We start from the raw sequence: 16,159 nt of genomic DNA, 5'->3' as shown, positions 1-16,159 counted from the left end.
TCGGTTGCTAAGCAAAGTGGTCATTAAGTGAACCCAACCTGATTTTATGACCTTTTTTGCAGTGGTCATTAAGTGAACCACTGCAGTCATTGCTTGCCAGAAGCCAGCTGGGAAGGACAAAAATGGTGATCATGGGATGCTGCGACAGTCATAAATGTGAAACGGTTGCCAACCGCCCAAATCGTGATCGTGGGGATGCTGCGATGGTCATAAGTGTGAGCACTGGTTGTAAGTCGTTTTTTTCAGCACCATCTTAAGTCTGAACCATCGCTAAATGAATGGTCATTAAGCAAGTACTACCTGTATACTGCAAGTACTACCTTGCACTTCATCTTAGGGTCAGAAGGTGGACCATGAAACCCAACACTTAGTCTTCCTTTGAATGAATTTATTCCAATAATTTACTTTCCAAACAGCACAGTGAGCTTTTTGTACAAATGAACTGGGGAAAAAAAAAAAAAACTTCCCGAGAAATAAACTGGCAGATTGTTGATTGCCAGCAAGTTCCCCGCTTATTTTACATTTGCTATTTGCAGTCGACACATTCAGGGGAAGCAGTTTACAAATAGAGTTTAATCAGTTCGTCGCTCACAGCCGAAGGGGTCAGGACTCCGAGATCTGTAAAGAGCAGCGTGATCAGAGATGGGGAAGTATAATCAATCCAGGGATGTTCCATCGTGAGGGGCTTCTGCTTCTTCAGCGTATCTGCTTTGTACTGGGAGTCACAAAACAAAAGACCTGTGTTACCGTTCTGGAGAGGCAGCTTTTGTTAGTTTCTTAAGTTGACACCCCACCTTTCCGTCCCTACAAATTCAAGGCGACTTACAGTAATTAAACTCAAGACAGTAGAGTTGCTCAATGGGACGGAAGGAAGCCAGCTGCTACAAGAAATCAGCAACGCGGTCTGGGTACTGGCCGTGAGTGAATTTTTCACACACGTTCTTTTCTGCCTTGTCCAATTAATATTCAGTGAAAGAGCATTACTGTTTCCAAACAAATGCAGGACTGTAGTTCCAGAGAAGCATGACATAGTCCTTGACAAATTGTTGTCTAGGTTTTTATAATTTTCCAGCCTAATCGCTTTCAACGCTACCGGATTTCAGTTCCTAAAATTGCCAGCCACCATGGACCAAAGTGAGAAATTATGGGAACTGAAATCATCTGGAAGAGCAAGGGAGCAGGCTGGTTCATATCCGTACAAGGGCTACTCCAGTTTTGCCTTCCTCCGAGACGGTGAACCCGACGGTTCCAGCCAGCTAGAATTTCTAGGCCAACTAGGAAGTGGACTTTTCTCTTACCTTAAATTTATCTGGGACATCCTGTTGGCTCAGAGGAAACAGTCTTACAAACTTGAAACTCTCGGCCACCACGTAGAAGGGTTTGTTTTGCGCTTTGGCGCAGACAGCCATTTGGTTTGTCCCGATCTGAAGAAGCCATTAGGTGTGGAGGAAAGATGGACAGCGGTTAGGGCGTGCCTGAAGCAACACGTTCTTTGACTTGCTAGAATTTCATCAGAAGAAATGGCAGAAAGATGGCTTTCCCCAACAATCCCTCCCAATTAGTTCCAGGCAACTGAGACACCCGGAGCAGCATGGAAGAGTGGTTTGGAAAGGATTCAAGGGATCATAATCACCTTCTGTAATGGTATGTGGGAAAGACCTTTGGAGACTGGGCTGAGGTGCTGCCGAGAGAATGGTCAGATAGGACAGGGCAGAGCCCACAGCTGGATAGTGGGTGGGAAAAGAGGCTCAGAAGGGACCCTCCCTAGTTTCTTGGGCTGTAAAGGAGACGGGGGGGGGGATGAATCTGAAGGGGAGGGTGATGTAATGGTATGTGGGAAAGACCTTGGGAGACTGGGTGAAGAGACACTGCCTAGGGAACAGTCAGATAAGAGACAGCCTGGCCCGCAGCTGGATAGTGGGCAGGGCAAGAGGCTCAGAAGGGACCCTCCCTGGTTTCTCGGGCTGTAAAGGAGACGGCAGGAGAATTGTGCTTTCCAACTTTCTGTCAATGTAGCTTTACGATAAAGTAGGATTAGCTCATCTGGCCATCTTTCCTATCTGGTTTACCCAGTGAGGCAGACACCTTCGTCCTCACAGCACAGAACCCTGTCCTAAGCCAAAGTGCCTTCCCTGAACATAAATCCCTGAGGGAGTCACTGCAAGATCTACAGACACGCTTCACCTTGTTGATGATCCCACCATTTTCAACAACGCCTTCAGCCCCCACGATCACCAGATTGACCTTTTCCATGATGTATCTAGCAAGACAGAAAAATGGGGCCTGTGCAACAGTTCCTTTTCCAGCAAGGACACTCCCCCCTTTGCTACGCGTTAAGCGAAACCTTTTCCCCTTTGCGCAAAAGCCGCCTCCTGTTTTATTGCTGAGGAGGAAATACACGGTGAGCCGCCAAGACTGATCTCTGCAAAACCAGTTTGCTTAGAGGAGGACATGTGCCCAGAAGAACATGGGCACGCTGTCGGGATCGATGACTTTCTATAGACGTGATTTTTACGGTCCTGAATTACATTTCCAGTTAAGTTGGAAGGGTGGAGCCAGCTCCTTTTAACGGAAGAAAGGAAGGAGCCGAGTGGAAAAGCATTTGTCCTCTGGGGAAAAAGTTTGCGGTTCAGCTCTTCATTTCTCCAGTTAAAAGGATCACACTCCAATCTAGTATTGGCACCAGTTAGATAATGTGAAAAGGGAAGAACAAAGATTGGACAGAGGATATAAGCTTCCAATCACTAAATTCACTCATCACCCTATGTGTTATTGTGGCCTCTTTGATTGCGTTTACAGGTAGTCCTCGACTTATGACCATTCATTTAATGATGGTTCAAAGTTATGACGGCCTCAGAAAAAGCGTTTTACAACTGGAACCTGCACTTTTGACCATTGTGCTACCCCTGCAGTCACGTGATTGCGATTCGGGCGCTTGGCAACTAGCTTGCATTTACTACCGGCTGCAGTGTCCTGCGGTCATATGATCACGATTTACAACTTTTACTTGTTTCTGGCAAAAAACGTCCATCAGGAAGCTGGATTCGCTTAACAGCAGCACTGATACACATCATGACCCATGATTCGCTTAACAGCCATTGTAAAAACGGTTGTAAAATCAGGTCCGATCATGTGGTGACTTGACTTTAGACCGCAACGACTTACAATGGAAATTCTGGTCCCAATTGTGGTCTTAATTCAAGGACTACCTCTCGTTACACAACACATATACTGCTTCACATTATACCCAACCCCAGTATTACAATAACATGTTGGCTTTGATGCAGTGCGCTTTGGCAGCTCAAACACAATGGTTCTGTGTGAGCCAGGCCACTATTCTGTGTGAGTAAACTACCTAACTTACATTGTAAGAATCCAGCCAATATTCTCCCTAAAGCCTTTATTTCATGTTGCTTTGGGAACTTCCCATTTCAACCGTGCTTTGTCAAGCAGCAAAATTAACCGATCAGACGTACCCAACTGCGGCATCTAGAATTATGGTGACAGGAATGCCAAGTTTCACGAGAGCCTCTGCCATCTTCTGCCTGTGTAAATGTTAGGACACGTGTATTCAGCGAGGCAGTTTAATAAGAAGCGATACTTTGATCCTACTCTACATTCTGGGGGAAAACCTATTTTTATTAAACAAAGCGACTGATTAAATACATTTTAAATGGAACGTCCCTTTGTCACTACTCTTATTCATTTAACAAAAGGGGTTAAGGAAAGCCATCTGCCAAGTCCTGCGTGCTTGGGGGGTGGCTCAGAAATCACAGGCTAGGGATTCATCAACAAAATCAGACAAATATGGAAGTTTGTATTCAGACAACCTCACAGAAAGAGAGAAGCGGATCGTCCTTCGTTAACACGGGAGGAAAAGATTTGTTTTACTTGCCCGGCTCGATCCGGCTGTGATTCCGTGACATACACACTGAATCGTTTCTTTGCCTGGGCCGCTGCTTCTAACACCCGAAGCACCACTTTCGAGTAAGCGTGAGTCAGTATTCTCTGGAAAGGCAACCGAAATACTTTTTCCACTTGCAGTTCATGATATCAATCCCCAGCCCCGGTCCACTGGGGGGGCGAGGAATGGGAAGAGCATCTCTCCTCATTCAGTGGGACAAGTGGAAGAAATACAGGAAAAAGGGTTAAAATCCTAAAAGCCTCCCACAACATTGTCCTGATTGGTAGCAGGCATTTATTCCAGCGTATTTTTATAGCCGCCTTCAAAAAAACCATCCCATGGTGGTTTTGGTAAAGTTAAACAACATTACAGATCAGAAAAAATTAGGTGACCCAAGACACCCTGGATTTTTAAAATTATCATTATTGAAGAGCACGAAGGAAAAAAAAACAGAGGCCACAATTATAATAAATGTACTGTAACAATACTACATTACATAAATGTAATAATATTATGTTTATTACATTTATATGTTAAACCACCCAGAGTCCCTCCTCCAGGGGGAGGTGGGCGGTGATAAAAATTAGACAAATAAATAAATAAAATTACTCACTCCACCATCTTTCACAAACGTGTGACAAAGAGTGGCGATTTTCTTCCTCGAAAGAGAGATTCGCCGAAGAAAGAGCTCCCCTCTTTCAATCATGATTTCTTTGCATTTGGAATAGTCCTGGGAAAAACCAGAAAGCAGCGAAGTTGACAGATGATGCAGAAGATTGAAAAAACAAGGCAAAACACGTTTTGGGTAGCAAGATTAGCATCTTTATGAGTGTTTGGGTTCACACATGTTCTCACCCCTCATCCCCCATGCATGGAAACTTGCTCTGTGCATTACTGCTCATACAAAAAAAAAAAAACCTTCTGTACAAGCTTAGGAGCCCTTCAACATTAATATTTGCCAAGACCGATCCCTGATATTTTGAATTGTTTCCAAGTTACTCAAGACAAAAGTGTTTCATCGGAGCATGTTCTGCTGTTTGTGTAGCCACATGCAGCATTTTTTTTTAATGTAAAAATTGGCAGCTTTTGCTAAAGAGCTGGGTGAAACTCACCGGGTTCTCCAAAGACGTGAGACTGATGAATCGTAAGAAGAGCTCTCCTCCAGAAGAAATGGCCACCGAGGAGTCGACGCTAGAGAGGATTTCTATAGCCTGTTTTAGATTTGCTCTTAATCCCTGGATGGTCTCACCTAACAGAATAAAGAAGTAAGCTGCTGGGTGGGCTTCAGGTTTTACAATCAAGGTACGCCATCGTCATTTCATATTGTGTATGAAATAGAAACCGGGGCAGGAAGCAGGGAAGCCATGTGATAAAAGTTTACTCAAGAGTGTAGGCACTTCCTCACTGCCTGCAGGTTCACGTATAACCTCCCAGATCAGCAGTTTTGACCCCAAAGGCCAGAAATGACTAGCAGAGCTTTACAAATCAAACAAAACCATTTCAGCTATTTTACAGTTCAGAAAGACTTAGGACAAGAGCCAAGACGTTTAGCACAAAGCCAGTTGGGGGCCGAGATACCCAGACACGTATCTTACAACGTGACCTCTTAGTATTCACGACCTATTACTATTTATTTCGTAACGGGCTGCTCTGCTGCAAATCACCCTGGGATTTGTAAATAGATTCCAGGGCTTAATTCCGCCAGCCTGGGATTTAATCTCTCTCTGCCGTGCAACGCCAAGGCATTACGTGCCTTTGTCCCTCTTCAGGAACTCCAGTAAGACCCTGATAGCAGCCACTGCAGAGGCAACATCTGGATCCTGCCTCATCTGGGTGTTAAAGGCATCAACCAGCTCTGCAGAGGTAGAACAGAAAAAACGAATTAATTAAAAATCCAGAAGTTCACAAAGGTACTCCTTTCACGTTTTACAGACTGGAATATTTTGCATTAATGAGACGCTTCCAAATGGAATATTTTGCATTTATTCCACACCATCTCTTTCGCTTGCATCATAGGGTATAATGTTTGGACCACTCTCTGAAAAGCCACGTTGTTATTAAGGATGGATGGAGACATAGGCGGCCCTATAAAGCGAAATAATGAAAATAACTAGGAAACGGCATGGATTTTACAACACTAAAGAACGCGAAGGAGATGGCGGAAGGTTTCTGACGGCCCCTCCCTAAGGAACGAATAGTAAGCGATCCAAAAGGAAACTCTTCCCACCACCCCCGCCAGACTAGCAGAGACCTAACAGAATAGGAAACCTGACATTTCCGCCTGACAAGGCTCGACCTGTTTAACTTCCAACTTTTGTTTTTGTTTTCAGTCTGGAATGCTTCAGCTCCCCCCCTCCTTTTTTTTTTGCTTTTGCTCACGATGCAAGGGGCTCCCGTGTCCCCCAGGCACGCAAAAAAGAATCCAGCTCAAAATAATGCTTCAAAATAATGCACATTTCAGTACGCTCCCTTCGCCCTCCCGCTCACCCGCTTCGTTCATGATAGAGAAAGAGTTCGCGCGGCAACGCCGCCGCCGCCGCCGCCGCCTCCCCGGAACCTTTGGCGCCGCGCCACGCGGCCTCCCCGGAAACCTTTCCCAGTTGCACTCGCTCTCGGAAGAAAGAAGGAGCTGGGCGGGTGGCGCCACCGAGTGCGCCCGAGCGCTCGTGACGTCACTTTCAGGCGACCGGAGCGTTCTGCTGAAGCGCTATGAGCGGGGGTGAGTTTGAGGTCCGAATTCTGGATTTAAATTCGGATTTGGATTGACGTCCTCCCGCCTTTTCCGCCTCCGGGGCGAGTCTCAGGCCTCTGAGGTCTTCGGTGGGTGACTGGATTATATTCTGAAGCGCGGCTGCCTCTGAGCATGTGCAGAGTGTTTTCACCCCACCCGGACTCCTTTCAATGCAAATATAATTTAGGGAATAAAGGAACGAGCCTTTTGATTCGCACGTGGCTGGCGGGACTCACTGCCACAAGATGCACATGATGAGGGCGGCCTCACCGGGGAGAGGAGGCTTCAGGTGGCGCTTTAGTTGAAGCAGGAGCGCGTTGACTGGCTGCTGAAGGCCGGCTGGGGGGACAACAGCCAGTCTTCAGAATGGCTGGGAGTGGTGGCTTTCAGCCTCTGGATTGCTGCAGCAGCAGCAGCTGCTTGAGATATTTGCCTCTCTATGAAATGAAGAAACGGGTGGCAGACACAGTCTCCCCTCCTGAATTCCGTGCTTTAACTTCTTTTCTAGACGATGAGGTGAATCTCCTGGTCGTCGTCATCGACACTAACCCCATCTGGTGGGGGAAGCAAGCATTGTTGGGCTCAGAGGTAACACCTCCCTGTCGTACCGTTTGGCCTGTTTTCGGTTTATTATATCTGAATTCTTCAGCCTGATTTTAAGAAATGTGGGTTTGTACTTCTCAAAAGAGCTTCCAGTCAAGGGGGTTACTGGCTTGTTTGGAAATACATTTCACAAAAATCCAGAGAGTTGATTTCTAAGTGAACTGGGGAAGGGGTGGATGGGCAACGAACTTAAGAGGGCAGGGTATGGTTACTATTGAAAGTCAGCACTGTCAGCTGTCTGCCAAGTCTGTGGTCTCTCTGAACAACTTAATTAAGTGTAGTTCATCCCATTCTTGATCTATTTCCTGATTCTACACTTTCTGAGGAAGTAAACAAGCCATGGTAGAAGGGACAGGTGTGTAGTCTTCTCTTTCTGCCTGATGATGCAAGTAGGAACTAATTTTTTTAAGCAATGTCTGAATTTTCTTTCCCCCCAAATCAGGAGCTGATAATGCTTTAGTGAGGCTTAGTACCTAGTAAGAGCATGCATATCTCTATCTCTATCTCTATATCTAGACAGTGTATTATGATATAGATGGTTGCATTGCGATTCATACAGCTCTTCTGTTTAATATTTATTTATTTATTTATTTCTATTTATTTATTTCTATTTCATATTTCATCACCACCCATCTCACTAAGAGCCACCCTTATGAATAGTATGTTTCATTATTTTGAAATACCACATTTCTTCTGGAAGCTCTTATTCATGTAGTGCAGATTTTCTCCTTTTAAGAAATCATTTATAATGCTCTTCTTTTTGATAAACATGGCTTGAAGAAATATTTATGGATGTTTGGTTCTAATTTGGTAGTTTCTGGGTTTTAAATAATATTTCCCTTTCTCCTCACAGCTTACATTATCAAAATGCCTCGATGCAGCCATGGTGTTGGGAAACTCACACTTATTTATGAACCGCAACAACAAACTTGCTGTGATAGCCAGTCATATACAAGAAAGGTATTCTGGCAGTTTGGATTATTGTAGCTGTTGCTTGTGCAAAGGGAAAGTGATGGGTGCTCTTGTCCATCGCATCTGGAAAGCATCCGTTTGGGAAAGGCTGTTACAGTTTTTGGAATTATCAGGCACTAAATGAGAAGGAGTAATTAAGGTTGCAGGGAGAGCAAGTGTAATTCAAATGCAGTGATTTATTTATTTATTCAGTTTGCATATCTGCCCATCTCAAACCAGTGGCTCTGGGTGGCAAACAATCATAAAACCAATTAAAGCAGTTAAATGCAGTACAAAAAGGAAATTAAATATAAATAGCAGACAAGAGATATTATAATCCATCGGTGTCAACATAGCCAGGAAAGGGTCCCTTCACACACTTGGGTCCCCAGGCCCGGGTAGATAGCCAGGTCTTCAAGCCCTTCCAGAAGGCCAACACGGTTGGGGCCCACCGACATTCCTTGTTCCTGATTGTATCTGAGCAATGTTAGAATAGATAGTATTCTTGCTTTGCTTCTGAACTTTTCAGAGACGTCCACTTATTAGAAAGAGTGTCCTGGTAAATGGGGATTAAGGACATTTGTTCCCTTTTGGTGCTCACCTAAAAGATTGTGGCGGCTTGCCGTAGATGAACAAATGCATGATCGAACCTGCTTTGTAGTGTGAAGGTAGCAGCCATTCCATCAAACTCTTGTTGAAAGAGGCAAGGGTGCGCTCTGACTGGTATTCAAAGACCAGCTTCTCGGAGCTCTATCCTGTCTGAGCAGCTGCTCTGTTTCTGCCTTGATACAAATCATGATTCAAAACAGGGAAGGTATTATTACACTGCGAGCCTATGGATAGGCTCTCTCCTCTTCATCTACTGCTCTAGGAGCTGTTTTGGTTGAAAGATGCGCTCCTGATGCTTAGATAAGAATTCTGCAACAGATAAAAACTGAAATGTAGTACAAAACCAAATAGGAAGAAACTAATGGGTATTATGACTCTGATTCAGGACCTTTGCACCAGGCACGGTGTTCTCCGTGAAATGGAAAGTAATGGATATTTTGTGGTAGTTTGCAGTGACTGAATTCCTGAAGGGTTAACAAAGCTTTACCTTCACTTCTCTCAGCCGTTTCCTGTACCCTGGAAAACACTGGGCATCTCTCGATCTCTTTGGAGAATCTGGAGAATCGAATATTTCTGGCAGCAAGGACGGAAAATATGAATTATTAACCACCATAAATGAAACCATTGCAGAGGAGATAAAGGAGCTGATGACCAATAGTAAGATAAGCCAGTGGATCCGTTGCCTAGCTTCAGTGTTTCTGAGTTCCATTTTTCCCACCAAAAATATTAGGCATATAAAACTCCTTGGGTCTGACTTCCCAAAATGTAGTATTATATTATTAAATCATAGTTGGTTTGACTTGCATGAAAGTGTGGACGCTTGAAGTCTTGGTCTGAAAACGCTTAGCATAGCAGGATTTTTCAAAGGGTTCTATAATGGGATTCTTGGACAGACAGACAGACATGTCAGCTCTGATCCTTTTGTACACCAGTAATTCCCAACACACAGGGGACACGGTGGCGCTGCGGGTTAAACCGCTGAGCTGCCGATTGGAAGGTCGGCGGTTTGAAACCACGCGGCGGGGTGAGCTCCCGCTGTTAATCCCAGCTCCTGCTCACCTAGCAGTTTGAAAACATGCAAATGTGAGTAGATTAATAAGCACCGCTTCGGCGGGCAGGTAACGGTGTTCTGTGTAGTCATGCCAGCCACATGACCACGGAAGTGTCTACGGACAACGCCGGCTCTAAGGCTTAGAAACAGAGATGAGCACCGCCCCCTAGAGTTGGACACGACTGGACTTTACGTCAAGGGAAACCTTTACCTTTACCTAATTCCCAACACACAGTAACAGTTGTCAGTGTAGACATTACTTTGTGCAATTTGGGACGAGTGAAGAATATGCTATTTTCTTTTTTTCCTTTTTGACTGTAGCTGAAGTAAAGGGGCAGCAGACAGAAACACTGCTGGCTGGATCTCTTGCTAAAGCACTTTGCTGTATCCTTTTCAAAATTAACACTTCTCAGAAATGACGTTGCATTTGCGTATGTGCCCGTGCTGAGGCTCGGGAAGTTAAGGGTTGCCATAGCAACTGCATGGCTCAGACCACCCTGCCTTCTCAACCCTCTATCCATCCATCCATCCATCCCGCCTTTATTATTTTTATAAATAACTCAAGGCAGCGAAGATACCTAATGCTCCTTCCTCCTCCTATTTTCCCTACAACAACAACCCTGTGAGGTGGGTTGGGCTGAGAGAGAGGGACTGGCCCAAGGTCACCTAGCGATTTGTATTGGTTTTTAAGAATTGCTGATTTTATGACTATTGTTTTATGTAGGACTGTTTTTATTCTTTTTGAAACTGTTCGTGGCTCCTCTGTGAGGTCAAGCAGTGCATTCATAAAGTACAGGCAGTCCTCAACTTACAACCACAATTGGGACCAGATCTTCTGTTGCTAAGCAAGCTGGTTGTTAAGTGAGTCATGCCTGATTTTACAACCTTTTTTGCCGCGATTGTTAAGTCAGTCAAGCGGTTCCCCATTGATTTTGCTTGTTGGAAGCCAGCTGGGAAGGTTGGAAATGGCAATCACATGACCCCGGGATGCTGCAACCGTTGTAGATACATGCCAGTTGCCAAGCACCCGAATTTTGATCACGTGACTGTGGGGACACTGCGATGGTCGTAAGTGTGAGGACCAGTCAAAAGTCACTTTTTTTAATGTCATAACTTGGGATGGCTGCTAAATGAATGGTCATAAGCCAAGGACTACCTGTACACAGGTTCAAATCATCCTGCTATAGCGATATTTTCATCACATTGTACTTGGTTGTGCCAAGTAAAATATTTTTCAAATGATTCCTGAATTTCCTGTGCTTCAGATATTCACAGGATGACAAAAGAGAGTAAAGGTACGTTGTCCGATATTTTTGAAAACTGCAGTTAAGGGTTTGTATAGCTAAAGAAATAGAGGGAAAATTGCTATATGGTGCATAGGGTTGTTCCACATGTTGTTATTTCAGCTTTATTCTGAATTCAGTGTTTGTGCCGTGTCAGGTTTTGACTCAATCCCTACATTTGTTTCCTATGCATAGAGGACCCATATTTTAGCTAGGTGCAAATTTGCATTCAGTGGTGGCAGTAAAATAGGATTTAAATCATGGTTTAATGAACAAGCCATTGCAGCCTGGTTTACATATGAGCCCCAAGGGGCAGGTTTAGATATCATAGTAATTCAGGAATAAACTATATTATCTATGAAGCGGTCCCATCACTGTAAAACTTGTGACGTAAAAAAATACCTCAAGGTCTGCCAATCATCCTTTCTGTCTCTTTTTCACTTCCTGTTCAATATGCAGCCAGCCAGGAAATAAAGTCCAGGATTTTGGTAAGATTTTAGAAAATTTCCTTACATATGTTGAAGCCAAATAGACTCTGCTAAGTACAGGACCTAAATCAAGAAATTCCCATTTCTTTTCCAGGTCGTAAAAGCTGCCGAAGATAGTGCATTGCAATATATGAACTTCATGAATGTGATCTTTGCAGCCCAGAAACGGGTAACGACCAGAGTTTTATTACAAGATCTGCAATAAAAGATCCATCAGCCCCTTACTTGCATTAATACTGCTTTCTCTTTGGATGAACCTGATTTTCCCTTCTTTTTTTTTTCCCAGAATATTTTGATTGACGCCTGCGTGTTGGACTCTGATTCAGGACTTTTGCAGCAGGTACGGCGTTCATTTTTATTCTTGCTCATCCATCAGTTCTTGTGGACATACAGGAAGCTGTGTGTGAGCGGCGGCTTAGATCACAAGATTAGCTTGCTTGATGATGCCATCTGTGCCCTGGAAAAGCTATGGTTTACACTGTGGGAAGGCACCTTGATGCCCTCCAGAAGGGGTGGACTCTGCATCTATCGACTGTAGCCAGCCTGGCCATTGGCAAGAACAGGACTGTTGTCAAAACATCTGCAGAGCATCAGGCTACCTAAATCTGGTCAGCTCTGGCTGAATGTTCAGATAAGATTCTTTCCCAACTCTTTCTGATAGAGGCCTGGCAAAGTAAGGAAGTAAGAACCGCTTGGATTTCTAGAAAAACCTTTATTGCTTGTTGGGTAATGTAACAGAATTTTGAAAGGGCAGTTCTCCAGATCAACTTACACCTAGTGTAACTAAGGCAGAGTAACTCCAAGCCTTTGTCTCACACTTCCCTTTCCCCAAGAATCTTTTCCCTTATGGTCCAAGTTTCTTCTTTAAGAGTTTTGCTCCCACCTCTGCATTTCCAGGGTTTATTCCATCACAGCTGTGGACGTTCTGCAGGCTAAGCAGATGCTCCACCACTGAGCTCCGGGTATAATTCTGGTCTTTGATGGGGGTGCTGTTTGCTGCTAAAAAAAAAGGATAATATCATGCTTTCTAGGCGTGTGATATCACTGGCGGTATCTACTTGAAAATTCCCTACAAGCCCTCTCTTCTGCAGTATTTGCTGGTGAGTTCTGTTTTTCTAGCCACTTGGAAATCTGCTCTGGCTTCGCCTGTTGGGTTAAGCAGCCTGTGTCAATTCTGCCAAAACCTTAATGTCAGGTTTAAACTGCATTGTAGTAAAAAAAAAAAAATCTGATGCCTTTTAATAAACTTTGTTAGTCAGAAGAGGAGCTACCAGACTCCTCTTGATTTTTGACTACCATAAAGTATAACATGATTCTCCTCCTACAAAGCTTCGCCTTAAGTAATAGTATCCTTTTTTTAAAAATTACAGTGGGTTTATCTGCCTGATCAAGAACAGAGATCCCAGCTGATCCTTCCACCCTCTGTTCACGTTGACTACCGTGCTGCCTGCTTCTGCCACAGAAATCTCATTGAAATTGGTTATGTCTGCTCTGTGTGTTTGTCAAGTGAGGTTTTACCGAACAGCTTTCTCAGGCTTTGGCTTGATCTCTGTGATCTTAAGGCAGCTGTTCTGATTGTGTTCTTTTTTTCTTTACAGTATTCTGCAACTTCAGTCCAATTTGCACCACTTGTGAGTGAGTATCCTTGAGAAATCCTTTTGTAATTGATCAAATACTGCCTGTTCTGAGATTGCTGTTTCAAAATGAAAGCTAGGTTCTCCTGAGCAGAGAGATACAAAAATATATAGACTGTATGTGGAGAAATACTGAAATCTTCACCCCAATTCACTGCCTTTTCCTGTTCTTTCTTGGCCCTTGATTTTACCAACCCTTGTGTCTACATCTTCCCTTCCCTTTTATTCCTATTATTCCGCTGGATAATGGAAAAAGCCAGGGAGTTTCAGAAAAACATTTATTTCTGTTTTATTGACTATTCTAAAGCCTTTGACTGTGTGGACCATAACAAATTGTGGCAAGTTCGTAGCGGTATGGGGATACCGAGTCATCTTGTCTGCCTCCTGAAGAATCTGTATAATAACCAGGTAGCAACAGTAAGAACAGACCATGGAACAACGGACTGGTTTAAGATTGGGAAAGGAGTACGGCAGGGCTGTATACTCTCACCCTACCTATTCTACTTGTATGCAGAACACATCATGCGACAAGCTGGGCTTGAGGAATCCAAGGCTGGAGTTAAAATCTCTGGAAGAAACATTAACAATCTCAGATATGCAGATGATACCACTTTGATGGCTGAAAGCGAAGAGGAACTGAGGAGCCTTATGATGAAGGTGAAAGAAGAAAGTGCAAAAGCTGGTTTGCAGCTAAACCTCAAAAAAACCAAGATTATGGCAACCAGCTTGATTGATAACTGGCAAATAGAGGGAGAAAATGTAGAAGCAGTGAAAGACTTTGTATTTCTAGGTGCGAAGATTACTGCAGATGCTGACTGCAGTCAGGAAATAGAAGACGCTTAATCCTTGGGAGAAGAGCAATGACAAATCTCGATCAAATAGTCAAGAGCAGAGACATCACACTGACAACAAAGGTCCGCATAGTTAAAGCAATGGTGTTCCCCGTAGTAACATATGGCTGCGAGAGCTGGACCATAAGGAAGGCTGGGAGAAGGAAGATCGATGCTTTTGAACTGTGGTGTTGGAGGAAAATGCTGAGAGTGCCTTGGACTGCAAGAAGATCAAACCAGTCCATCCTCCAGGAAATAAAGCCGGACTGCTCACTTGAGGGAATGATATTAAAGGCAAAACTGAAATACTTTGGCCACATAATGAGAAGACAGGACACCCTGGAGAAGGTGCTGATGCTAGGGAGAGTGGAAGGCAAAAGGAAGAGGGGCCGACCAAGGGCAAGGTGGATGGATGATATTCTAGAGGTGACGGACTCGTCCCTGGGGGAGCTGGGGGTGTTGACGAGTGACAGGAAGCTCTGGCGTGGGCTTGTCCACGAAGTCATGAAGAGTCGGAAGCGACTAAACGAATAAACAACAATGTGCTTTTGTAAGTTTTGTCTATGTAGAAATATACAAATATATGCTAATGTAGCTTAGTTGGGTCAATTTTTATAGTGTTACCTTAGCAGTTCCTAAACGCTTAACTTTTATTGCTTGTTGGGGCAGACAGAATACATCAAGCCCTTGTTGAGAGTCACTTTTTCTGACTATTCAAATTTATTCCAGGACCGCTTTCAAGATTTCGCTGCCGGCTGTCATGAAATCAAAGAAAAAGAAACTGAAAATGGCTGTGTAGCAACATCATCCATCTCTGTTGCCTTCTGCATGGAATCCTGGATCCTGGATTGTAACTTTAAAGCTACAAAACTGGGGTGCCAGAAACCGAAATGTATATTGACACGATCAACAAAGGGCTACATATTGCAAACCAGTCCATAAATTGTCCAGAACACTGTTTCTGTTCTAAAGTGTTATAAAATCATGGTGTTTCATCTGCCACTGGTTTGAACCAACACCTGAAATCAGAGGAGGAGGAGGAAATAAACAAAGCAAAGATGGTATGTAAAACTCATCTCATGTATCATACATAGAGAAATCAAAGTGATTTGACACCTTAGTTCCAAACAAAGCTCCTTTTATTTAACCAGGAGTTTGTGAGTTCTAGTCCTGCCTGAGGCATGAAAGCTGGCTGGGTGGCCTTGGGCCAGTCACTCCCTCTCAGCTCAACCCACCTCACAGGGTTGCTGTTGTGGGGAAAATAGGAGGAGGAAGGAGTATTAGGTATGTTTGCCACCTTGAGTTATTATAAAAATAATAAAGGCAGGATAGAAAATGAATAAAATAAAATAAATTATTAAAAAGGTCTAAAATTTCAGGGCTCCTGGGCTGGTCCTGCAGAAGCTCTTTGGGATTCACAGAGAAACTCTCTGATTTAGAGAAGCGTTAGGGTCAGAATTGCTGTAAGCTACATTTTTTGATATGGTTCAGGTCTAAAAGATTTCCCTTTTTTGACGACAGTGACTGCATCTGTTTTAAGTGTCTCTCAGTTTCTTGTTTTGGCAAGATTTATGTTAACCCAAACCAACAAAGCTGATTCCAATGGGATTCTCAAGACTCCTCAATACTTTTGGTAGTAAAAATTGCCTGCAGGCTTCTCTTTTATGGATAGTGAAGATCTCAGTAATAATGTTTTCCATGTAGGCAAATCTGCTGAAAGCAGGTTGGCTGGTTTGAGAAGAGGCAAGAGTTCATCTTTCATCTTGGTTTACACACAAGCAACTTTAACACGTGATTTATTCTCTCTCCATTGGCATATCTCTTTAGCATTAATGTCGACACAGCCAAACCACCATTCATTCCATCCTTTAAGTATTGTGACTCTTTTTTGAACCAAAATATAAAGATTTACTCTCTTATATACTCGCTTACTTCCTAGAAACAATTTGATTTGTTTAACTTATTGAGATACTTGTTTTATACAAAACATTTTACTGTTGGCTAGTTGGATGCTGTTATTGTTTAACAGTCTTTTCCATTGCTCCTTAATAAACATTTCTAAGAAGACAGAAAAA

At 43.6% G+C, this 16,159-nt stretch overlaps 2 protein-coding genes across 3 annotated transcripts; one reads left to right on the top strand and one right to left on the bottom strand.

Annotated features, from left to right (window-relative positions):
• Positions 1–371: 371 nt before the first annotated feature.
• On the bottom strand, positions 372–6,493 carry EIF2B1 (eukaryotic translation initiation factor 2B subunit alpha). Its single transcript, XM_063315917.1, has 9 exons — positions 6,392–6,493; positions 5,658–5,759; positions 5,017–5,153; positions 4,518–4,634; positions 3,892–4,008; positions 3,477–3,541; positions 2,185–2,260; positions 1,299–1,424; positions 372–715 (listed from the first exon to the last, which is right to left on the bottom strand). Exons 1-9 carry the CDS (start codon positions 6,402–6,404, stop codon positions 560–562), a joined length of 909 nt encoding a protein of 302 aa, XP_063171987.1. The 5' UTR covers positions 6,405–6,493; the 3' UTR covers positions 372–559.
• A 48-nt stretch (positions 6,494–6,541) lies between these two features.
• On the top strand, positions 6,542–16,159 carry GTF2H3 (general transcription factor IIH subunit 3). Of its 2 annotated transcripts, XM_063315915.1 has the most exons (13): positions 6,542–6,623; positions 7,144–7,223; positions 8,092–8,198; positions 9,301–9,455; positions 10,171–10,233; positions 11,115–11,144; positions 11,592–11,620; positions 11,715–11,789; positions 11,907–11,960; positions 12,652–12,720; positions 12,991–13,126; positions 13,219–13,255; positions 14,814–16,159. In XM_063315915.1, exons 1-13 carry the CDS (start codon positions 6,614–6,616, stop codon positions 14,881–14,883), a joined length of 915 nt encoding a protein of 304 aa, XP_063171985.1. In that variant the 5' UTR covers positions 6,542–6,613; the 3' UTR covers positions 14,884–16,159. The 2 variants fall into 2 exon arrangements, with proteins under 2 accessions (XP_063171985.1, XP_063171986.1); XM_063315916.1 differs by lacking the exon at positions 6,542–6,623 and having other exon boundaries at positions 7,085–7,151.

The sequence above is a fragment of the Candoia aspera genome, chromosome 15, assembly GCF_035149785.1.
Source record: "Candoia aspera isolate rCanAsp1 chromosome 15, rCanAsp1.hap2, whole genome shotgun sequence".
NCBI classification, from domain to species: Eukaryota; Metazoa; Chordata; class Lepidosauria; order Squamata; family Boidae; genus Candoia; species Candoia aspera.
This window is presented reverse-complemented; position numbering and strand designations above follow the sequence as displayed.